This window comes from Oratosquilla oratoria, chromosome 5 (genome assembly GCF_046742065.1).
Source record: "Oratosquilla oratoria isolate Oo_2021 chromosome 5, ASM4674206v1, whole genome shotgun sequence".
In the NCBI taxonomy this organism is placed as follows: domain Eukaryota; kingdom Metazoa; phylum Arthropoda; class Malacostraca; order Stomatopoda; family Squillidae; genus Oratosquilla; species Oratosquilla oratoria.
In genome coordinates, this window is record NC_134781.1 from 36,430,293 (window position 1) to 36,456,551 (window position 26,259).

The 26,259-nt window shown below is 38.6% G+C and overlaps 3 protein-coding genes across 3 annotated transcripts; 2 read left to right on the forward strand and 1 right to left on the reverse strand.

The window, feature by feature from the left end:
• Nucleotides 1-7,958: 7,958 nt before the first annotated feature.
• On the forward strand, nucleotides 7,959-10,236 carry LOC143025739 (uncharacterized). The gene is made up of 5 exons (XM_076185742.1): nucleotides 7,959-8,721; nucleotides 8,855-9,009; nucleotides 9,178-9,706; nucleotides 9,843-9,971; nucleotides 10,160-10,236. The coding sequence occupies exons 1-5, from the start codon at nucleotides 7,959-7,961 to the stop codon at nucleotides 10,234-10,236; spliced, it is 1,653 nt and encodes a 550-aa protein (XP_076041857.1).
• Nucleotides 10,237-12,027: 1,791 nt separating this feature from the next.
• On the forward strand, nucleotides 12,028-13,171 carry LOC143025233 (male abnormal protein mab-31-like). The gene is made up of 2 exons (XM_076184692.1): nucleotides 12,028-12,301; nucleotides 12,379-13,171. Exons 1-2 carry the CDS (start codon nucleotides 12,065-12,067, stop codon nucleotides 12,910-12,912), a joined length of 771 nt encoding a protein of 256 aa, XP_076040807.1. The 5' UTR covers nucleotides 12,028-12,064; the 3' UTR covers nucleotides 12,913-13,171.
• Nucleotides 13,172-15,594: 2,423 nt separating this feature from the next.
• On the reverse strand, nucleotides 15,595-15,945 carry LOC143025740 (uncharacterized). The gene has a single exon (XM_076185744.1). The coding sequence runs from the start codon at nucleotides 15,943-15,945 to the stop codon at nucleotides 15,595-15,597; it is 351 nt and encodes a 116-aa protein (XP_076041859.1).
• Between the last annotated feature and the right edge of the window lie 10,314 nt (nucleotides 15,946-26,259).

Genomic DNA, 26,259 nt, shown 5'->3' on the forward strand with positions numbered 1-26,259 from the left:
CTGAAGAGGATCACAGTTAGGGATCGCAATATACGTATCTTCAATCAACTTTCTTTTCTCCTATAGTGGGATATTCGCCAACATTCATATGGGATCCATTAAAGAGAAAATCTTCAACGACCATCCCGACATGCAGCTCGATATGTCAATGACATCTTCATAACCGCAAAGGATTCCCAAGCAGTTATTCACCTCTCCCAAATGTTCAAGAAAAAATCAACCCTTAACTACAAGCAACAACGGAAGCCTCCCCTTCCTAGATATCCTTGAAGGCACATCTTTAGATCGCTTTACGACCGAGGGCTATGTCAAAAACATAAAACTCGGTTTCTGCCTCAACGGCAATAGTGAATGCTCGGAACGTTACAGACACAGCTTTCTTCCACAGCAGCACGAATTCCACCGTACAATAACACTACTTGTTAATAACAGACACCTACAGCACTCTATCGACTCCATCATCGAAAACATGATGAACTCCTTTGCCTCCCAGCCAGTACCCATAGAGACTAACCTCCCAACCCAGGATCTGTACTACAAAGGACATATGAACACTGGCTACAAGGAAGACGAAAAATCACTTCGCCATATCATCTTACGTAACATTCAACCCACCAACCCAGACACTAAGATGCGCCTCTTTATATATTGCAAAACCTCCACGACACACACTCTAGTTATGAAGAATAAATGCCAGCCTCCTACCCCACCACTACAGAAAGTCAATGTTGTATACATGTTTGATTACCCCCGTCGGTGATTGTCAGCACCGCACCACCTCATACATCGGCATGACTTCCATGACCCTCTCCAAAAGGCTTACATACCACTTCCAGAATGGCGCCATCAAAAGACACATGGATAACAACCACAACGCCACCATCACCAGACCTACACTAAACGAGAACACCAGAATCATTTACAAAGCTCAAGGCCCACTTCGGCCCAAGATGCCCGAAGCCGTGAACATTTGCAGCGAGAAACCTTCCATCAACATACAACTCATTCCAACAATCACACTCCCAAGCAACATACGTACATAACACAAACAATAACAACCCTTTCTGTGATCCACACAAAAGTTGCTACTTTTAGGTACGCAGCGTTATGGATCACAACCACCAGATTCCGGCCTCTCCTAATGTATCCACCAGCTTTTGTAATTCCCTCCTTGAGGATGACCAACTCTGGTCGCAAGACGTTTTGGAGAAATAAAAGGAGATAAATTGTTCAAAATGTCTTTTAGGCACCTACTCAGTAACCTGGAACCAGCCCAACTAAAGTCTCAGTACAAGCTCAACAACGCCACTGTCGCTGTAGACCTCTTGAAATATTATATTCAACATGGCCTCCTTAATATATATATATCTATATATATATATATATATATGTATATATACATATATATATATTTATATATATATATATATATATATATATATATATATATATATATATATATATATACATTTATGTGTGTGTGTGTGTGTGTGTGTGTGTGTGTGTGTGTGTGTGTGTGTGTGTGTGTGTGTGTGTGTGTGTGTGTGTGTGTGTGTGTGTGTGTGTGTGTGTATTTACCTAGTTGTATTTACCTAGTTGTAATATACGGGAGGGGAGCTATGCTCGTGGTGACCCGTCTTTGTATCTCTCCGCATCAAGTTTTATCTTAAAATCTTGTATAGTGTTAGCACATACTGTTTTGTTGTCTAATTTGTTCCATGTATTTATCGCTCTGTGTGGGAAACTGTTCCTTTTCAAGTTTTTTCTATAACTATCCTTTTTCAATTTTTTTTCCGTGTCCTCTTGTTTTACCGTTGTCCCACATTAATAGGTCGTTCCTGTCTAAAACTTCCATTCCTTTCATTATTCTGTAGATAGTTAGCAAATCTCCTCTTTCTCTTCTTTGTTCCAGAGTTGGTAGGTTCAATTTGGATAGTCTTTGCTCATATGTTAGTTCGGTGTGTGTGTGTGTGTGTGTGTGTGTGTGTGTGTGTGTGTGTGTGTGTGTGTGTGTGTGTGTGTGTGTGTGTGTGTGTGTGTGTGTGTGTATGTATATAAATATATATATATATTTATATATATATATATATATATATATATATATATATGCTAATAAGAACACGGGTACGTGTGTTCACTTATGCAAAGTAGACCACTTGGAAAAAAGAAACTAACGAAGCAGAGCGCTTTCGTATATTACATCTTCAGTGCAACAAGTACCAAGTACTTGTTGCACTGAAGATGTAATATACGAAAGCGCTCTGCTTCGTTAGTTTCTTTTTTCCAAGTGGTCTACTTTGCATATATATATATATATGTATATATATATCTATATGTATATATATATATATATATGTATATATATATATGTATATATATATATATATAAATCTCTATATATATATGTGTATATATATATATATATATATATATATATATATATATATATATATAATTGTAACCCGCTATCGGGGAGAAAAATAAGATCAGAAGTACAGAGATCCGTACATTTCAACCACTATCTGTGGTCCTTTTCAGCATACAGATACAGTTGGTAGTGGACAAGAATATATACAGACATAAAAGGGTAAAATAGGAAAACGGGGAAAGAGATTCATGTCACATGCCTTTGTTGGGGTTGAGCATATTATATTGACAGTAGTTTGGGTCAGATCCTTCTTGCAGGAGTGAAGGAACACTGCGGAGTTTCCTTAGGCGTATCTGATGTAGTTTTTATGTTCTTTATTTCTTGTGGTAAGATCTCGCACCCTTTGGCCCCAATACATCTCATCTCACTCTGGCACGAAAGTTTATATATATTCCGGGGCTATTATCCACATTGATTTTTCGGTGGACATTCGCAACATTTCTAAAGACTATTGGGTTAAAGGTGACTTTGAAGCAAATACAGCATTAATGGACTCATTGTAGGGTAATTTGATATTTTTCTTATTCCAGCTGATCTTGTTAATGGAGTTAGAAATATTATAAAAGCTGACTTTTGCTTTGCCGAGAGATTTAAACAAAAATCAGACCGGATATCCTAATTTTGATCATTGTGAGCGCACTAGTCCTAATTCGGTATCCAATTATCGTGGGCTTCATATACTGAGAGCTCTTAATTAGAGGCCCGAAGCAACACTGTGTTTAATCTTATCCGGATGATGAATGAAAAAGTGTAGTAGCTACCGGTGTGGGTAGGCTTTCTGTACACCGAGGAGGACAATTAGTCCGGACATCTGATCACCAAAATATGTAGATATGATGTGTACTAGATTAACAAACTTAACATAAAAATCGCCAAAATAACCCCATATAGTAACCCCAGACAGTAAAATTTTTATCAGAATATGTCAGCTTGCTTAATGGCGGGCAGTAAAATACACTCAAAATATTCCATATACAAATTTGCGAGCCCTGGAGAAAGGTTGAAACCCATAATGTATCCATATCTTTATCTAAAATAAGCATTTTTAAAGGAAAAACATAAGTATTAATACATAAACGAGCCAAACGAATCCTTTTCGAAGCAGAATTAGAGAGTTCACCTTGATACTGATGCAGTTAGTTTACAAAAACTTTAGAACATAATCTATACCTACATTATTCATGGCAGCCAATGACTATGATAAAGACTTACAGTTTTTAAAAGGTGTACTTTTACAGGGCATTCTAGACTCTTTTAAAGAAGAATATGGTTTACCTAAGCGTTACATACAAGCAGTGGATAACCTGAGAAGTAAAAGTATCATCATTATCAGAGCAGACAAAGGGGGGAAAATAGTAATATCTAACCAAAATTATTACGAGATCAGAGCTCTTAATTTGTTAGCTGGTAGGGAAACTTATGAACAGCTCACCAAAAATCCCCTTAAGAATATAAAGATTAAAGAAGGAATTAGACAAGAACTGGTTTACAAATAGTGTTTAACAATTGAAACAGACTTTAACCATGTAATGAGCGCTGGAACTATTGGTTGTTTTAAGAGAAAATTAGATAACTTTATGGATAAAAATGACAAGTGGTAAGGGACATGTAATTGCCCAGTGCAGGGCTTATGGTCTCTTGTAGATTCCTTCATTCTTATGTTCTTATGTAATAAAGAAGGTGTACTATGAATTACATATCATACTTGTGCGTATAGGAATTACAGTGCGCACAGTAACAACACATACCCTGTTATGTAGCCTACTAGCCGTGAACTTAAATCATGGTATGCACACAACACACATTGCAAAAGAGGTATAAAGTATTGAGTGCAATTTATGCCATATGCGTGGATAAAAGTATGCCGCAATGTGATGAATATGTGCATCCCATATTCTGTCACACATGGACAGTAAAGTATAACTGTTTAATGTGAGGGACGTAAAGACGGGTGAGTCGGCCATGTGTTTGTTTCTTCATGTCTCAGTGTCTTGAACAAATCGTTGTTCCCCTTTATGAATGTACTGTATCGAGTCGTTTGTACACGCACGCTAACAAGGTCAAAAGGGCACGTCACTAACGGATGCACACACACACACACACACACACACACATGGCGCTGTGGTTAGAGCTCTGGCCTGCCACTACGGAGGTCCGGGTTCGACCCTCGCCCGGGGCTGAAATAATATCAGTATCGCAGCGCTGAGGGGTGTTACTCCAACTCTCGTGGGCGGGGAGTTGGGGGTGTGTGTGTGTGCAAGGTCATAGCATTACCCATAGATCGGACCTACGAGCTCTGAGCTCTCTTCCAGGAGGGAAATAACTGTCGATCACGAGTCCAACACGTGATCCAAAGACCAAGTGAATACACACACACACACACACACACATATATATATATATATATATATATATATATATATATATGTATGTATATATACATATGTATATATACATATATATATATATATATATATACATTTATATATATAGTTACATATATGAGTATCCTATATATGTAATGTATGAAAATAACTATTATTTTGGTGAAAAGACGTCAGTTATTCAACGGACGAGAATGGAGCGTTACGTTTTAGACGATACGCGTAGGGAGATCAAAAACGTTTTGGGTCGACGTCTTAATATTCTATTGAATCATGTTTAGCTCTGTAAGATGCATTATTATTTTTGTGTATTATTCTGTAAACACGCCAATGCGAATTATTATTATGTTTTTCTGTGGATACAATGCAAATCTATGTATTAGTTCAAGGTAGTGTGTAATACGTTTCAGTCGTATTGGTTCGAGAAGTATCACCAAGCCTGAGTGCAAATACGTTTAGTCTGTCTTAGCCAATCAGGCTCAAACTCCATAGACGCTGGTTCTATTTGGATTAATCAGGGGTGATTTTGTACAGGAGGAAGGGATGCTTCACCCGCGTTATAAGTAGTGAAATTTAGGCAGTCCTATAGGACGGAGTGGAGATGTTCCGGCTGCGAAATAAGTCCTTCCTTCCCCTGCTTATATAATTAACTCAGCTAGCAATTCACATGATGTGTGAAGTCTATGGCAGTGACGTGGGAAGCCTAGACAGTGAATGTCTTGGTTATCATTTCTCCTTCACCCCCGTTAAAAATTGTGTGTAAGAACTTGGAGTCAGGTTTAGAATTTAACCGTACATCATTAATTCATTTATATGTCTTTTGTGATAATTATCTTGTTAATCCTATTAACTTCAATTAATAATGTTAAACTTTCCAATTGTTTTTATTTTTCATGATAAAAAAAATTATAGCGACCTTGGATAATTTTCTATGAATATATCATCCCAAAGACATAGGGTCTTGGAAATCGTTCATATAATCTTGGAATATCTTTATGCTACAAGTCAGAAGTATTCGTAAGATTCGTAACAATAAATTGGCGACGCATTGCCAGGATTTTAACGGTAAAGTGAAAGAGTTTTAGTATTAGATAGGATCAACAGTATGAGAAAATGAGGTTGTCAAACAAAGAGGAGGTATGGGAGTTTGTAATGAGACAACCCACAGAGAGGGAAATTCAAAGTCTTACCGTAACCGAGTTGAAGCTGGTGACACGATGTCTAGAGGATAATTACGCCTACGATGCGAATAAAGCAGAATTAGTGAGTATTGTGGTAGCAATGGTGCAAAATCGAGATAAAGTGGAGCGACGAGAGGTGAAGGAAGGAAAACAAGAGAGCCTGTCACTTCAGAAAGTGAGGAAGAAAGGGAAGAGAATAGAGAGAAGGGTAAATCTCGATTAAGCGAATTGAAATTGAAGTTACAGATAGCTAGAATAGAATCTGAAGTTAAAAGGGAAGAAACTGAGAGAGATAGGATAGAGAAAAAAAACTTAAACTTTAAGTTGAATTGCAAGAAAATAAACGAATGCTACCAGACTCTCAACTCGCGCATGGGAGACACGGTTCTGATGTTGTGCAAAACGCCAAATTACTTCCTAAATTTGATGAATCGCAGGTAGATACTTTAGAACGTTCAAGATTATCAATGACCGAAGAGTTATTGGCCTGCATTGTTGCGAACAAGCCTCAGAGGTAAACCGGGGTATACGGTACTTTGGAAGATTCACAGACCAAAGACTATAATAAAATTAAGGCAGCCATCCAACAAGCCTGTGAATTAGTATCTGAAGTTTATAGGGTAAAGTTTAGGTATCTAAGGAAGCAATCTAATATCTCACACGTTGAATTTAGTAGAGATAAAAGAATGTTATGGGACCAATGGTTAAGATCCCATGACATAGATGAAGATTATAAGAAGCTGGCTGAGTTGATATTGATAGAAGTGTATCTGAGATCCATCTCCAAAGAGGTGTCCTCATACCTTCAGGAGAAAGAAGTCTCAAAGTTGGAAAAGGCTGTAATCTTAGCAGATAAATCTGAAAACCTAAAACCTACTGCAGGGAAATTTTCAGTTACTCCAAAGGGGAGAGAAGATCAGCCGAAAATCTCTAACCCAAACTCATCAAGTGGGCCACCTACGAAGTCCATAGAGGTCAAAAATGGTGATTATAGTAAATCATCACAGGGCGATTCATGTTTCTACTGCAGGAAAGTAGGCCACTTGGTGAGGGATTGTTGGAAGAGTAGAAAGGAGATAGAGAGGGTCAGACCCCTAGTAGTATTAAATAGGAAGGACACCCATACATAGGGTAAGTCCAGGGAGAGGAAGAAAAGGAGGCCGCCAAAGTAGTGGCCCTCATGAGTACCACTGTCACAGACGGCCAAGAAAAGGATGAGGTGAAACTCACTTGAAAGGACATAAACCGTTCCTTTTTCAAGGGTTTATATCCATAGAGGGAGATGAGAGAAAATGGGTGAGTCCTGAGAGACTCAGGAGCACTCCAATCAGTAATGCTAGGTAGCTCAATAGAAAAACCCGTAGTAAAAGGGAGTGTAGTTATAGGCTCCCTAGGAGGCCTAGCGAGGGTGCCGCTGGTAGAGATAGATATAGAATCGCCTCTATGTGAGGGACAGGCAATGGTGGGCCTAGTAGATCAGTTGCCAGTAGAAGGTGTCGAAGTCATTATGGGAAATGACTTAGTAGATGTAAAGATGTGCCCCACACCCATAGTGTTAGATATACCCATTGTTTCGAAAGAAAATGAACAATTTGTGAAAGAGCATCACAAAGGCCATGGCTGCACAGAGAAAAGGGTCTAAGGACCAAGTAAGGCCGATAAAGGTCTTGAGAGGGGAAGGCTGTGGAAAACCTAAATCTAAGGACAGTGAATCCCGAAGGGAAAATCCCTAGTGAAAGCACCCAAGTCGAGACAAAGGCTGACTTGAGGTCCCTGTTCCAAGAGGAACGAGAAAGTGAGTCGGAAGTATATGACTTGACTCGTTTGAGGGATTTGTATGAAAGAGTAGAGAGTGGTAGTGAGTTGTCAGAGGAAAACTACTTAGAGTCGGGAGTACTATTCCGCAAGTAGGTGGATAGTACCTGTCCCATTGATGATGCAATATGGTCTGAACGACGACAAATAATGTTGCCAAAGGTCTACTGGGAAGAAGTTATGCGGATAGGGCATGATAGTCCCTTTGCAGGACAAATTGGTGTACGAAAGACCTTAGACCGTATCTGGCAACATTTCTATTGGCCCGGAATTAGGAAGGATGTAATACAGTACTGTCGCAGTTGTCACACTTGCCAAGTAGTGGGCAAACCTAACCAAACTGTAGCAGTAGCTCCTTTAAAACCAATTCCAGTAACTGTAGATATAGTAGGACCATTACCTAAAACTAAAAGTGGTAATGAGTATATACTAACTTTAATGGACACCTTTTCAAGGTATCCTGAGGCTATACCACTACGTAGAGTACATGCTAAAGTAGTCTTACAGGAACTCATCAAATTCTTTACAAGATGGGGATTACCTAGAGAGTTGCAAACAGACCAAGGGTCTGTATTTCTGTCCAAAGAGGTTATGCAGGGTTTGGGAGCCCTGGGTATTGTTAAAGTCACTTCAAGTGCATACCATCCTCAAAGTCAGGGTGCACTTGAGAGGTACCATCAGACCTTAAAGAGCATGCTAAGGAAATGGTGCCTAGAAAACCACAAAGGATGGGATCAAGCACTACCATATTTGCTGTTTGCTGTGCGTGAAGTACCTAACGAATCGTTGGGCCTCTCACCCTTCGATATGGTGTTGGGACATTGTGTTAGAGAACCTCTTAAAGTCCTGAAAGAGTGTCTCTTGGAGCAACAATGTGCTCCAGGAGTAATAAAATCGGTGGAGGAAATGAGGAGTAGGATAGCCTCATGTTGGCAGAGAAACCTTACAGAGTGCTCAAGAGCGAATGAAACAAAACTATGACCGGAAGGCGAGAGTGCGAGAGTTTAAACAAGGGGATAAGATACTCGTAATACTGCCCTTCCAAGGTAACCACTTAAGGGCTAAGTTCAGTGAACCATATGAAGTGATGAAACGAGTGGGGGAACTTAAATACATTGTTGGCACTCCTGATAGGAGACGGAAGCAACAATTGTGTCTCCTCATTATGCTGAAAGCATATCAGGAGACGGACAAAAGTGATGTGGGTGAGTCTGGCGGTAGTGTGTGTACTGTCTCTATCGTGCCTGAGGAAGACAAGGACTCGATCTCTCCCACTTTCGAGATGACGTGGAAGGCGAATGCAAATGTGTGGCCATAGGTGGTGGACAAGCTGGACCATCTCTCGGCTAAGCAGCGGTAAGACCTACAGGAGTTGCTGAGCCAATACCAGGAGATCTTTCGGGATGCCCTTGGAAGGACCAACCTGACGCTGCATGACGTGGATGTGGGAGATGCGAAGCCCATCAAGCAAGCCCCGTATTGTGTGAACCCACAACGGGCAGCTATCATTAAGAAAGAAATTGACTATATGTTGGCTCACGACTTGATTCAGCCAGCACAGAGTGAGTGGAGTTCCCAAATCATATTAGTGCCGAAGTCTGACGGTACTCAGAGGTTTTGTATTGACTTCCGACGTGTGAATGCCGTCACCAATAAAGACTCGTATCCCTTACCTAGAATCGAAGAGTGCATTGATAAAGTAGGTGGGTCACGTTTCATAAGTAAACTAGATCTGCTACGTGGGTATTGGCAGGTGCCTCTGACCCCTCGTGCCCAGTCCATCTCGTGTTTCACAGCTCTTGGGAGAACATATCAGTGTAATGTAATGCCTTTTGGAATGACCAATGCCCCTGCCACCTTCCAAAGGTTGATGAATAATCTTACAGAGAACATTCCCGGTTGTGATGATGATGATGATGATGTCTTGATGATGATGATGATGTCTTGATGATGATGTCATCTACAGTGATATTTGGCAAGAACATTTTTGTCGTCTAACTTTACTCTTTGACAAGTTAGTGTCTGACAATTTAGTGATTAATTTGACCAAGTGTGATTTTGTTGAGGCTAAGGCTCATTATCTTCGTTATGTCATAGGGCAAGGAAAGGTTGCTCAACCCCACGCTAAAGTAGAAGCCATTCTCAACATAGCCACACCCAAGAGTTAAAAAGAGGTTCGTAGCTTTACAGGAACCATAGCTTCTTGCAGGATGTTCATCTATAATTTCTCTTCTTTAATGGCTCCATTAACTGATTGTTGAAGAAGGGAACCAAGTTCTAGTAGACTGAGGCTTATAACTCCGCTTTTGTTCAAACTAAGAGTCTTTTGTGTACTGCTCCTGTATTACAAGCCCCAGACCTCTCAGAGCCATTTTCTCTGTATTATGACACAAGTAACATGGCTCGTGCTAAAGTACAGAACCATTAAAAAGGAATTATTATATATTATCTTAGCACTTAAGGCTAGACAGTGAATCTCTTGGTTATTATTTCTCTTTCACCCCCGTTAAAAATTGTGTGTAAGAACTTGGAATCAGGTTTAAAATTTAATTGTACATCATTTATTCATTTATATGTCTTTTGTGATAATTATCTTGTTAATCCTATTAACTTCATATGTTAAACTTTCCATTTTTTTTTTTTATGATAAAAAAAAAATTATGATGACCTTGGATAATTTTCTATGAACAGATTATCCCAAAGACATAGGGTCTTGGGAATCATTCATATAATCTTGGAATATCTTTATGTTATAAGTGAGAAGTATTCGTAAGATTCGTAACAATATATATGTGTATATATATATATATATACAGTTAGCGGTCAACAAGATCATGTCTAAAGCGGTTGGACAAAATATCACCCCTTGTCCTACTTTGACCCGACCATTTCAAGGGCATGTGACCTGAGCCCCCCCCCCCCACTTTCCTCATCCCCTTCTATGTACCCCTCATTTCTTCATATATACTTGTACCTTAACCTTATGTAAGCATTCTGCTGAAGAGGACTACAGAGAGTAGTCGAAATATACAGTTTCTCTGTACTTTCCGTTATTATTTCTCCGATAGTGGGTTAACAGTGATCTTTTACAAATGTGTTATAACATACTAGTTTCCAATGTATATATATATATACATATGTATATATTTATACATATATACATATATATATACATATATATATACATATATATGTATATATATATATATATATATATATATATATATATGTATGTATGTATGTATATTATATGTATAAATAGGCAGGATATTTTCTCTTAAACAAGTAAAGTTAAACGTGATTGCTAGTTCTGCTTTTTGTATTTTCTTTAAGACATTCTCTTTGTGTCTTAAGTTGGTCTTATTGTCTCTATTGAGATCTGAGATGATTTCTCCTGGTCGTCTCCAGTCATTCGTGAGGGGACGAGGAGGGAGGATCACCATATAAATAAAGCTGTGGGAGTAGACCAGCTTCGTCTGTCGGGCCTTACAGTAGAGGGTGATGTGTCTTGGTCACTGATCTAGATATAACTGGATCACGGATCGCTGTCGAGATTATGAGGTCGGCGGCAGCCATGATGTTAGTACCAAAACAAAGTCGCGCCACGCGATCACTGATCTGATACAGTTACAGTTCTCGGCAGCTTTCGCTCCCATATACATATTCAACGATCATTTTACAATGCCAACTTGTGCTGCATTCAACTGCACCAACAGGAGAAAAGGTGGATGTGAGCAGTCCTTCCACTCGTAAGTAAATTAAGGTTTTATTACCCAAAACATCCCGATACCTATCAACAAATGATGCGGCCATCAGGAGCCATAAAATGTTGCCCACCAACTGTTTTGTTAGGTGTTGTCATGTTAATGCTTTGTATTTATTATCGTAAGAAATAGAGATCTAGCAGCAACCCATGATCTTTCCGGTTATACGAACTATCGATTTTTTGGGTATTTTTACATTTTTTCAATGTATTTTTTTCCGTAGAATCCGAAAATGACTTTTTTTTTTTTTTGAGAAACCAATAGGTAAAAAGTTATTCAACTTTAAAGTTATTTATTCCCTATGTAATACTGAAGAAATGCTAACTTTCATTTTTCCTCTCTTTCAGGGCAAAAATCACGTTATTTAGGTTAATATGAATACTAAATACAATCTAAAGTGGCTATTTGAGAATATTAAAACAGAGCTTGATGCGGCCAAATTCCTTCAAGAATATTATACCACAGAGCAAAAAATGCCAAAGAAAGCATGAAATGGAACTAAAAGAAATGAATGGATGCGCTAAATGGCGTTGCAACAAATCAAGTTGTGGTCAGGAAAATGTTACAGTTCGTAAAAATACTTGGCTGGAGGGCTCAAAATTACCTTTGACAAAAATAATTATTTTCATATATTCATGGGCAAAAGACTACACAAGCTCTAATTACTGCAACGATGAGATTGAAATCAACAAGGATACAGCAGTCGATTTCAACAATTATCTCAGAGAGGTAAGTAAATATCAATAAACTAACCTAACCTAACCTAACCTAACCTAACCTAACCTAAACTAACCTATCCTTTCCAGGTATGTGCTGAAACATTGCTGAAAACCCCAATGGTCATTGGCGGACCTGATACAACGGTGGAAATTGATGAAACTCATTTCAGCAAGAGAAAATACAACAGAGGAAGAGAGCTACCAGAGCAATGGGTCTTTGGTGGAGTATGCAGAGAAACCAAAGAATGTTTTTTGTATGCTGTTCCAAGAAGAAATGCTGAAACACTGACACAATGCATAAAAAGGAGCATTCGACCTGGAACAACAATAATAAGCGACCTTTGGAAAGCGTACGACGGCATATCACTACTTGATGGATATAATTATAAACACTGCACTGTGAATCACTCCGAGAATTTTGTAGACCCTAAAACAGGTGCAAACACTCAAGCGGTTGAAAGTATGTGGCATAGCTTGAAAATGAAGAAAAAACGCCAAGGAGGGATTCACCGACAAATGATTGATTCTTATCTCTGCGAGTTTGTGTGGCGGAAACGTATAGAAAAGGACCAATATTTTGAACAAATATTGCTAGATATAAGTAATTTTGACGTAAAGTAATTCTTTTGAAGGAAAAGAGTTCTTTATTTGATAAAAGATTGAAAACATCAAAGAATGTATGTCTTACATTTGATAAAAGAAAGGAAAAATCAAAGTTTGCATTTCTTCAGTAATGCATAGGAAATAAATAACTTTAAAGTTGAATAACTTTTTATCTATCCATTTCTCCAAAAAAACAATGTTATTTTCGGATTCTACGGAAAAAAATACATTGAAAAAATGTAAAAATACCCAAAAAATCGATAGTTCGTATAACCGGAAAGATCCGCAACCCATTTGTCACGAATGTAATCGTGGCAATAGCAGGATAGATATTTATCATTTAAAAATATCTTATAAGGCTCAAACGCTGTCCAGAGCTGTGTAGCTGTATAGAACCAGTTGTTCTTCCTGATTACATGTGTAGGCTTTTTCTATATTGTGAAGTGTGAGGAATTCATACTAGATGGGCTGAATTACTATTCGGGGCCCGTTCAAAAATTATGTAACGTTTTTTCTGGTGAAATTCGACACCCCCCACCTCATGTAACATTGCGTAACACTGGGTGTTACATCTCCCTGTATTACATAACACTGATTACAACTAATTACAACTCGGCACCCCCATCAAGTGTAGGCCAGATCCGCCAAACACCCCTCCCCCTTGACTTCTCACCAAAACATACTCATTTTTATTTGTCCTGTGTGAAATTGTTTACGATTGCATCAAAGAATGAAACATGGTATGATGTTTTTGGATTTTTTTTGCTCGATATTTATTGCTCGATCTGTTAAGGATATGCTATTTCAGTGCAAAATTTATGACAAATTAATAAATGAATATAAATAACCATTATTAGCGTTGCGTAGCACTGTTGAAAACACCCCCACATCCTCGTAACGCATCGCATCTACCATGCACCCCCCCCCCGCGTTACATACTCTTTGAATGGCCCCTTACATGTTCACCACTTTAATGCGATATTTTACTATTTGAAACAATTTAGATCATAGATATGGCAATTTCTCTATCTTTCCACATGTTCGACACAACCCCGGATTCTAACCTCATCGTCAATTTGATCAAGTGTATCGTCACGTGCTTCTACAAAATCAGGCTCCATCATATCTCCAAATTGTATTCTCAAAAAGTAAACGATGTCAAAGTGAGGAAGGAGTTATCAAAACTTGTTTTATTCAAGTACCAATAACGATAAGCAGTACAGTAATCAAAATGTTATAAATGCTAGTATAGATCTATTATTATCCCTATAATATTTTGACTATATATCATTATCCCATTTGTTGTCTGTGTAACATTCCCTTGAAGTTATAATATATACTGGAATTATAATTTGTCAGTGCCAACTCATCCATATACTGTACATGCACAAGTTTATGTATATAAATGGTTATTTCTGCCAGAGGTAATAAATATCAATATATTGTTTTATTGTGATGATGCTATTTTGATATACACCTTGTATACGTATGTACGTACGTATGTATGTATGTATGTATGTATATGGAGGGCCCAGCAGCGACGAATTGTGTGGCCATTATATACCCAATCATGCTTGGATCACAGGCCACGAGAGTATCACGACAGCTCCCATGACACTGATCTAAAAATGGTGTTATAATGACCGGCGGAGCGGTTCACACTAGCTGTTTTGGTACTTCCATTATGGCGGCCATGTCCCGCCCACTGGCCTCACTCCTGGGGCAGCCCACGGCCCGTATACGCTATCCAGGTGTTATATAGATCAGTGGTCTTGGTGCACTGTTTCAGACCCAGGCAGTGGGCGGGAGCAAGGATGGTCCTTCATTCACGAGCAGCTAAAATGGCAGGATTTCGAGTCTCTTGACTCTTCTTCAGTGGCTTAGTATAGTGGTTGCCTCTATGTTAGAGTTGCTACTGAAATGAAAATGTCAGATGGATGGTATTTAAGGGCTGGACTTGCTATGTTCTTGGTGTTGATTGATTCATCTGATTGTGTGCTCGTGTTGGCTTTGCCCGGCAACAGAGTCTCTCCTCATGCTCGGTAGCGCTAACAGGTCAGACGTCTGGATGTTCAAACTAGGGTTCATATATTTGATTAGTAGTGCTTCTAAGATGGGAAGGCGATGGGTATCTTGGCATATCTTTATGATGTTCGTATTTTTCGCCATTATTTCTCTTGTGAGGCTCGTTTGATGTTCCTGTCTCAAACGTGAGATGGTAAATTATGCGTCTGCTTAGCTTAGTCGTAGTCATGCCGATATAGGTAGAGGATAGGGCATCACAGTTCCCAAGTGTGCAAGTAAATTTATATACAACATGTGATTGTTGGATTGGTTCTTTTTTAACGTTAGGGCTTTTACGTAATAGCAATTGGTTAGTTTTTTGCTTTTGTAATAAATTATTATGTTTATTTTTTCTGGGTTTGTTGGTTTTACGTTTCTCTTTACAATTTGTTTCATTATTCTCTCTTCTTCTTTATATACTAAAGAGAAGTATGCCCTATAGTATATTCTAATTTCATCATTTTCCTCAGTTTCTTCTTTCTTTGCTTTGTGCCAATGATCGATTATTTTCTTAGTGATTTCATCTATATTTTGTTTGGTGAACCCATTGTTTAATATGACTAGTGTAGACCTTTTTTATTTGTGTGAACTTGTTCCCATGTGCTGCAATGGGTGAGTGTTCTACGTATGTATGCGCTAATGGTAGTCTTTGTATCTTTGTGGGCACTCGCTTTTTCCGTATAAACAGTGTCCGGGGTTTGTGGGTTTTACGTGTACACTAGTCGTGAAATGATCTTGTTTTTGTTTAACGAGTATATCTAAAAATAGCATGGATCCTTCTATGCTGTTTTCAACTGTAAATGTTAACCCAGAGGTGTCTTGGAGGCAATTTTTCAGTACTTCAATATCTTCACTACACGTAGTTTCTATGAAGATGTCATCAATGTAGCGGCAGTAGATTTTAGGTTTTTCGATTTTATTAAACACTTCTTCCTCAATGCAGCCCATATAAAAGTTTGCAAATAGGACTCCAAGCGGAGAACCCATAGCGACTCCATCAACTTGTTGGTATGTTTCTCAGCGTGGGCAGGTAAAGACTCTTTTGCTCAACACATTAGTATGCCTCGGAGTGTGGATTCTGGGATGGCTATGTTGGGAGGGCTGTCGTTATGGTAAACACGGTCAATTATGTACTTAATAGTGCGATCAATTGGAATGTGGGTGAATAGCTTTTCTACGTCCGACGAAGCTATGATACAATTGGACCTTTCGCAGTGAGCAATTTGATACCAGACACCGCCAGATTTTGTCATTCTTGCCGGAAAAAAAAAATACTTTTTTTGGGCAAGTATTATAAGCTTACAGAGGTGCATCGTTGTACATTATTGTGTCTGAAATTTAAGTCAATTAATTTCATGATTGCAAACGGCATATAGCATTGTTTGAGCCTCTATTTATAATTACAGATGATATTCGTAAAACAGCCTATAATTGTATCAAGCCAAGCAATTTGTCATTTTCTACCGACTTCAATGGACTTATACTGATATATACTTTCAATTGAATGCACCAAGCAGTAGGCAAATCTATGTAATGTATAGAAAATATAATTTTGCATCGAAGACTTAATTTTTCCGGTACGATTACTAACCCTCGGCTTCTTGAATCTGACGTGCAGTCTGCCACGGCACACGTAAAATTAGTCATATTTGTTTGAAAATAGCTCCCAGCAGATCTAAGAGGCTATTTTTTACATAGACGTCGCTCACTTCAATATACTCGTACGTCCGCCACCACTGTTGTTATATTTTATCTCACTGATTATCTTCATATACAGGACGTGACAGTGATATCCATTATTTTTCAACACTCTCAGATAAAATGCACAAACCGAAATCAACATCCTCTTATTTTTACTGCTCATACTTACTTCAGTAAAAATAATTACCTATTTTTAGTTTTACCTTATAATTAAATTAACAAAGCCTTATCACACACCAGTAAGTAAAAATTATAACATTAAGAGTCATGTTTTTAATTCTAAATACACTTATGCAGCAATTTATGTCGTATTTTTTTAAATATCGGTTTCCAAATTAGCTAAGTCACCCCTTTGCCTCATGAAATCTGAGACAATTGAAAATTCTAGCGCTAATAGGAAACTACGAGCCTGACTGCGAAAGGTCTCATTAGCACCATTTGCCTTCAGGATATCCAAAAATAACGCCACAACCAACACCATCAAATTTATTAAGTTGACGGGAGACTATAGTATTGGATACTGTTATGGGAATGTAAATACTCACAAACCAGGTAACAAGCTCAGACCCATCATATCTCAAATCCCATCATCAACCTACAACATAGCTAAACAACTGTGCGCCATACTGACCCCATACGTCCTGCTGCCTACAGCTTAAACTCCGCAACCGACTTTTCTTGTAACCTGTACTTTCCTTTTATTCCGACTGTGGGTTCTTCGTGATTATATATATATATATATATATATATATATATATATATATATATATATATATATATATATATATATACATATATATATATATATATATATATATATATATATATATATATATATATATATATATATATATATATAAACTTGTAGAGAGTAAGTACTTTCGTATATTGCATCTTTGTGGGTTTCCCTCCTTCCCCCACGCACACATACATCCACACACCCGTGGCCCTTGCTATGTACTGCGACCCATACCGACACGCAGGCATTCCCCTTTCTGGGGTTACCGACCATTTTAATGTTTGTTTCTCCCCGCAAGGCTCGGGCTATATAAGGAGTAAAATGTTTTTCATCGATGTTATTTCTGAAGAAGCCCTGCTGGGCGAAACGTAAAATATATTGGACTCCCATACTCTGCGTTTGGCCTCTTCCCTACAGAGCTGTCACAGTCATTGCTGATTTTACTCATGTGACATCAGTATTGTTCTTAATGTATATTAGTAATATGATGTGGATGGAATAAGCAGTTAAGCAAACTTATTTGCAGGTGAGGGTAAGGTCAAGAAAAGGCTAGGAGGATTGTAAACTGCTACAAGAAGACCTGGATAAAGGTTGACCATAAGATAATGTACATTTCTGCAAATTAGTAACGTAGTGTTGAGTGTTAATGATTTTCATTACAGGTATAATCAAGTTGATCAAGAAAGTGAAATCATGGAGGTTGCATTCTTTTAGTGGCAGACTTACACATAAGTAGTGACCTTAAACTGTCTATATTCTACAAGGCTTCCTCACCCTTATATGGGAAGTAGCCAAACAAGGCATGCATCCACACTCCATCCAACACCTATTTGTTTTTCCTTCCATTTTAGCTGCTCGTGAATGAAGGACCATCCTTGCTCCCGCCCACTGCCTGGGTCTGAAACAGTGCACCAAGACACAGCACCCTCTACTGTAGGCCCCGACAGACGAAACTGGTCTACTCCCACAGCTTTATTTATATGGTGATCCTCCCTCCTCGTCCCCTCACGAATGACTGGAGACGACTAGGAGAAATCCCCTCGGGCCATTCACAACCACATTCCACTCACACCTATCTCTTGTCCTCTCCTTTTCCCTCCTCAACAGACATTCACAAGGCCACCTTCATCCCATCATAATAAAACAACAGGGCAGGACTCGCAGCAATGGGTATAAACTGGACAAGTTTAGATTTAAGAAGGAAATAGGCAAGAATTGGTTTACTAATAAGGTGGTCGATGAATGGAATAAACTTAGTAACCATATCGTAAGCGCTGAAACTATCAGTTGTTTTAAAAAACAATTAGACAACTTTATGGATGGGGATGACAGGTGGTGATGGATACGGAGCTGCCTAGTGTAGGCCTTATGGTCTCTTGCAGTCTCCTTTATTCTTATGTTCTCATCCATCTCAATTTCGGTCTTCCTTCTAGTTCACTACACCCACCTCTCCCTTCCACATTCCTTTTGATGACCTTTCTTCACTCATTCTTTCCACAAGCTCAAACAATACCAGTATTCTTTGATCGACCGTACCTGCCAGCTCTCTTTCCATACCTGCTCTCTATTTTACCTCCTTACGATATGGGGTGAAAACCGTGAAAAAAGCGCTCTCCTGTAATTCATATGCGTCCTCTCTTGTTGCATTCTACGTGTATATTAAAAACGATAACACTGAATGGGTGACTACAGTAAAGAGTCTCGGTAATTTCTTATTTCTACAGTATAATAAAAATCTATGTATATATAGGTACGTTATGCTATTCTACTTACTCAATAAAATTAACTCATCATTTATGTTTACCCTAGAAAGGTAATGTCATAACAATTATACAATTTTATTATCAGTTATATAGAAAAAGAAGTATGAAAAAAAGAACTGTCAACTAGCAGGTTGTCACTTAGGTCTTAGGCTTCCCGTGCTATTCAAGCTCACACAGCAGACGGTAATATATCACAGCAACGCTGCGTATCATATAGACCTCTGGATATAATGACTGAAGATGGAAGACGTATAGAAAAATGTAATTTAAAATGTGGCAGTAAAATTAAAGCCTGAACGACCTGTATATTTTCTGATTTCTTATGCAAATTATGCGGGTTTAGGTGAGGGTGATTGTGGCGATGTAGATGCGCCCTTATTTTTTGTGGTTGTGGTCTAGAAAAAGCACCAAAAAAAACTGTAGAAAATCGAATGAATAATTAAATTCTATTCATAATAGCAATTTGAGTATCAGGCGACTCTTGGTAATGGTTCCTTAAAGAATTTGGAATTCTGTGAAAACAATATTTGTGTTTGAGGAATTCAAAAGGGGAAATATATGTATAATAATAATAATAATAATAATAGGTTTATTGAGATAGCAGTGATACACTGACAATAATACAATTGGGCACTTTTATGAGTAATATAGTAATTATTAGAGTGATATGCTTAGTCTAAAATTTATAATGAGTTTATTGTGCGGACAATGGATGGAATGGCACTATTCTTGTATCGGTCAGTCCTCGGCGCTCTGATGGGCTTGATTTTGTTTGAATGCCGAGTTGCATGGCGGGTGGGTGTGGTGTTAGGTGGGAGGAAGTGACGGTGACGTGGGTGTAGCATTAGGTCCTGTCCAAACTTATTCAGTGCCTCACTGTGTTTGTCGGACAATCTTGGCAAGCTGAGGGTGGTGAGGGCGTGTTCGTATCCCTCATACTGATTACCCAAGATAATTCTGCACGCTCTTTTTTGTACTTTCTCTAATTTGCTCCTCTGTGTGGTGTTGAGTGATGATGACCAGGCTGGGGAGGCGTACATGAGGGTGGGGAGTACGAAGGTGGTGTAGACTCCCTTTAGATCTGGTGATGGGGTACCAAGGGACTTCAATCTGCGCAGCATGAAGAGTTTGTAAGAGGCTGTCCTGATGATGTTGTTGATGTGCTGGTTCCAGTTAAGGTGGTCGTCTATTGTGATGCCTAGTAGCTTGGCGGACTGGACCACCTGAAGGGAATGGGTTCCTAATGACAGTTGAGGTGGTGCCACCGCCTGTTTGGATGTACAAACATGCATGACCACGGTCTTGCTGTGGTTAACTGTCACATTGCTGCTCTCAGTCCACGTTTTGAGGTTGTCTAGGATGTTTTGTAGTGAAGAAAAGTCAGGCTGCCTGGTGTTGATGGGAATGTGTGTGTTGATGGTGTATGGTGTTGATGGTGTATGTGTGTGTGTGTGTGTGTGTGTGTGTGTGTGTGGGTGTGTGTGTGTGTGTGTGTGTGTGTGTGTGTGTGTGTGTGTGTGTGTGTGTGTGTGTGTGTATTCACTTGGTCTTTGGATCACGTGTTGGACTCGTGATCGACAGCTATTTCCCTCCTGGAAGAGAGCTCAGAGCTCGTAGGTCCGATCTATGGGTAATGCTATGACCTTGCACACACACACACACCCAACTCCCCGCCCACGAGAGTCAGAGTAACGACCCGAGGCACAGCGATACCGAAATAATTTCGGCCCTGGGCAGGATTCGAACTGGCTACTGGGAGCACTTCTGCTTCCCAGTTCAGCGCTCTACCAACTGTGCCACCGAGCTCTACCAACTGTGCCACCGAGTCGTGTGTGTGTGTGTGTGTGTGTGTATTTACCTAGTTGTATTTTACGGGAAGGGGAGCTATGCTCGTGAGGTCCCGTCTTCATATCTCATTTTATCTAAACTATTTTTAAATTCATGTATTGTTTTTGCACACACCACTTTCTCATCTAACTTGTTCCAACTGTCTATTGCTCTGTGAGGAAAGCTGTTCTTTTTCAAATCTCTTCTATAGTTGTCTTTTTTTATTTTCTTTCCGTGTCCTCTTGTATTTCTGTCATCCCATTTTATCAGATTCTCTCTATCAGTAATTTCTATGCCTTTCATGATTCTGTAAATAGCTATCAAATCTCCTCTCTCTCTTCTTTGCTCTAGTGTCTGTAGTTTAAGTTTTTGTAGTCTCTCTTCATATGATAGTTTTGAGAGTGTTGGTGCCAGTTTAGTAATTGCTCTTTGTATTCTTTCAAGTTTTTTTATACATTTTTTTGTACTTGGTGACCATATCGTTGCTGCATATTCCAATCTTGGTCTTATCAGGGTGATTAGGATTTTCCTCACCATTTCTTCATCCAGGTATGTAAATGCCACTTTGATTGTTCTTATTAAATTATAAGTTTCTCCAAAAATCTTATTTATATGTTTCTCAGGTGACATATTATTCATAACAATGACTCCCAGGTCCCTCTCATTTTCTACTCTTTTTATTCCTTCTTCTCCCAAATTATATGATCCTGTTATTCTGTTTTTGCTTTTTCCAAATTCCATTATACTACACTTTTTTGTATTGAACTCCATCTCCCACTTCCTACTCCATTCTTGTACTTTATTTAGATCTCTCTGTAGTGATTCACAATCCTCTTCAGTTTTCACTCTTTTCAGTAATTTTGCATCATCTGCAAAGAAGCTGATATAGCTTTCAATTCCTTCATCCATATCATTAATATATATAGCAAACATTATTGGGGCCAGAACTGTTCCCTGCGGGACACCGCTTATTACTTCATTCCATTTTGAGTGCTGATCTCTTATCACTACTCTCATTTTTCTTTCTTGCAAAAAGTCTTCCATCCAATTTAGCAATTTACCTTGTATTCCTCCTTCATATTCTAATTTCTTAAGCAACTTCTTATGTGGTACTTTGTCAAAAGCTTTTTTTAGGTCTAGAAATGCACAATCAGCCCATCCATCTCTTTCTTGTATTATATCTATTAGTCTTGAATAGAAACATATTAAATTGGTGACGCATGATCGTCCTTGTCTGAATCCAAATTGCCTTGGATTTAGTACGTTGTTTTTTTCCAAGTATTTTACCCATCTACTTTTGATAATTCTTTCACATATTTTTGCTATTGTACTTGTTAGAGAGACTGGTCTATAGTTGGTAGGTTCTTCTTTATTTCCTCCTTTATATATAGGTACTATATTTGCTTTTTTCCAATCTTCTGGAACTTTTCCTTCTTTTAAGGAACTGCTTATTATGCTATGTATTTTGTCTGCCAGTTCATTCCTACATTCTTTCAGAATCCAGTTTGCTATTTCATCTGGCCCATGCGATTTTCTGACATCAAAATTACCCAAGTGTGTCAATATTTCATTCTTCGTTACTTCTATTTCTTCCATAGGGGGGACTTTTTCCTTCCACTCAATCTCTTCAGGTTGTATATTTTCCCTTGTAAACACTGATTTAAAATGTTTGTTCATAATTTCTGCCATTTCCATTTCCTCAGTGTATTCAACTCCTCCTTGTCTTAATTTCTCCAAGTCTTGTTTGTTTTTCAGTTTATTGTTTACAAATCTGTAGAATAGTTTTGGTTGATCTTTACACTTTTCTATAACATCTTTTTCATATTTTCTTTTTTCCTCTCTGCACTTTTGTACATATTCATTTCTATAACCAGTATATATTTTCCATTTTTCAGGTCTTCTGTCTTTTTTCCATCCGGTCCAGGCTTTGTCTCTTTTGTCTTTTAACTCCCTACAACTTTTGTTGTACCAGCATTTTACATATTCTTTTTCTTGTTTTTGTCTTGGGACATACTTTTCCACTCCTTCTTTGTAAATATTTGTCAAAATATTCCATTTCTCTTCCACTGATGTTTCTTCTTTGTATATTTCTTCCCAGTTTTCTTGTTGGAAGAATTCTCTTATTTTATCAAAGTTTGTTTTTTCATACATCATTCTTCCTTTTCTATATTGTTCATTTCTTTTCATGTATTTTTCTTCATTAAGTTCCAGTTCAATCAATATGTGGTCACTTTTACCTATTGGTGTTTTATATTCAATCTTGTCCACTATTCTAGGTTCAGATGTAATTATTAAGTCTAGCCTCGATGGTTCTTCTTCATTTCTATACCTAGTGTTCTCTTGTATCCATTGTGTCATTGAATGGTCAGTAATCATCTCAAGTAGAGCATTTCCCCATGAGTCATCACCACTCTTTACTGTCATTTCTTCCCAGCAGATTTCTTTGCAATTAAAGTCGCCCATCATAACTATTCTTCCTCCGTCTTCCATTATTTTAGTTAATGCTATCTTTGTGTCCTCTAACATACTTTTATGTTCACTCTCCTCCCATGAGGCTGTTTTCGGAGGCACATAATTGATCACAAATTTTCTGCTCTTCTTATCTCGGTCTTCCACTTCTATCATAATCATCTCTACTGTATTCTTTCCATATATGACACCTTTCACGTTTATATCCTTCTTAGTCAGGAACATAACTCCACCCCCTTGTTTTTTCTCTCTGTTTCTAATCCAATAATTGTATGTATCATGTCCTACACTGTTGGGTGGTAGTGGGCCTTTTAATTTTGTTTCTACAATTCCCATTATGTCCGGTTCTTTTTCTTTCAAATAATCATTCAGTTCATTCAATCCTGTTATCAATCCATCTATATTTGTGTAAGACACTCTTAGTTTTCTGCCACTTCCATTGTGTTCTCTGTTTCCCTTATGTTTTTCTTTAGTATGTCGAACTGCTTTATTTTCATGTTCACTACTCTCCAATAGAATCTCTCTTTCTCTGACTCCGTTCTTTCCTCGTTTTTTGCCTTAGCTTCAATTCTTTTCTGCTTTTCTGCCTCTCTTTCCTCCTTATTCATTTCTCTTTTTATCCATACCTTTTTATATTGATCATTTGTTGCTAGTTTCCCTGTCTTGGATAGAATTTTCTCTGCCGTTGTTTGTGACCTGAATTTAATCTTAATTGGTCTGGTCTTATCTGTACTATATTTTCCGAGTCTGAATTTTTCCTCAATTTCCTTTATAATTTCTGGTTCATCTTCCTGGACTAATTTTAATAAACTGCTTACCCTTTCATTTTCCTCCTTGATTCTTGCGGTTCTATCTGGGTTATGTTTCTCTTCCATTCCTAATATAATTATACATTTCTTTTTGTCAGCTAATTCTCTTACTATATTCTCCTTCTGTCTCATCACTTTAATAACTGAGTCTTCATTATGTTCTTTCAATTGCTGTTTGACTATGTCAGTGAATGAAACCTTATTCCCTTCTTGAGTTATTCTCCAATTTTTAGCTTCTGTAGCTATTTTCTCACTGTTTTCATTACTATTCTTCTTCAATTTCTCATTCTCCTCCTTTACATTTCCTAACTGTCTTTTTAGGTCCTCTATTTCTTCAGTTAAGTTTCTGTTAGCCTTCTCTAGTTGTTCCAATCTTTCAATTCTCTGGAAAATGGAGTCTACATTACCTAACTTACGTTCCAAGTCCTCGATCACCTTATCAACTCTCTCCTCTAGTCTTATCAGTCGGGGGGGGGTTGTGTCCCCCCCACCCTCTTTAAATCCCTGGAACATATTCTCGTCACTTTCTACTGTATTTCTCCTCTCTATACTTCTAATCTTTACATTTTTATTTGCCATTTCGTCATCCGGTGGTCGTTTCATGTTGACCTTACGCCCGTCTGCCTGGGCCAAGTCCTCCACATCCTCATTTCCTTCCATTTCCCCAGCAATCCCTCCCCTTCTCCTCTTTTCCTACTTACCTACTGCCTCACGAGCAATTTCCCCCCCCCCTGCAAATACAAAAAGGCACTTCTCTTTGCGTTGGTATCCACAATCTGCACTTTTCTTCAGAGCGTTCGTCAAGCCGTCCGTTCGTTGAAAGTGTGTGTGTGTGTGTGTGTACAGGATAGTGGGGCACAGTGGGACATGGGGCACACCAGGACAATCAATATGCTTGAGTAATCTGACAATTCTAAGATTTCTAATTACTACCACAATATTTTCTTCTCTCAGTGCCTCTACTGACATTGCAAGAGAAGGTTGTGCAGCTCTCAGACTCTTGTAACAAAGGTGAGTCTAATTTAACATGCAAAAGTAATTTTTTACTATGATTATGGATGTATTGTATATCTTGTGTGTTGCACCAATAGTTTCCATAATTATTGTGTCAGTATAACAATTCTATGTTTTCATAATGCAAAATTCCTGTAGCCATGTGCCTGATGTTTCTCGAACATGCTTGAACTTGAAAAAAAGGATAAGAGGCACTGTGGGACACATGAAATGGGGCACACTGGGACAGTATCCCGTTGTGCCCCATCTGTACTACACTGCCTCATATAGATAACATACATATACCAAAGGCTTTTTCCCCCTTACACGGGGGATAGCCAAAAAGAAAAAGGCATAGAATTCACTCCCACCCACTTCATTTCCCATATACTCCACTCCCCTCCACCGTCCCTCCTATCTTGGCACCTGCTGGATGACGGGTCATCCCTGCATCCTGTCCACTGCCCTGGGTCAGAAGCAGTGTCGCAAGACACAACACATCCACAGCAAGGCCGCTTCATAAATTCGGCGACACCCCCCCCCCCACTCTGTCCCCTCATGCAGGAAAGGAGAAGACGGGGAGAAATCCCTTCGGGCTGCGTCAATTTTTTTCTCATACATACCTCCTCACCACCACAACCCTTCTCCATTCATCCCTATCTTCTGTCCTTCCTCTACAAACATTCCTCTCTTTTGTAAAGCCCCTTTCACCCCATCCATCCACCTCATCCTAGGACGCCCCCTCATATTCACTCCTTCCACCTCCGCCTTCCACACTTCTTTTACTAATCTTTCTTCACTCATTCCTTTCATGTGTCAGAATAGATAACAGGTTGTTATTTTTTATATTTTTATGTTTGTTTTATGCACTGGAATCCCAGTCACAATTTATGATATCAGAGCATTAGTTAACACAGCTTTCAAGCACTCCATGACACCAACAAATATAACATCTGGTTTTCAGAGGACTGGAATATTTCCTTATGATGATAATGTATTT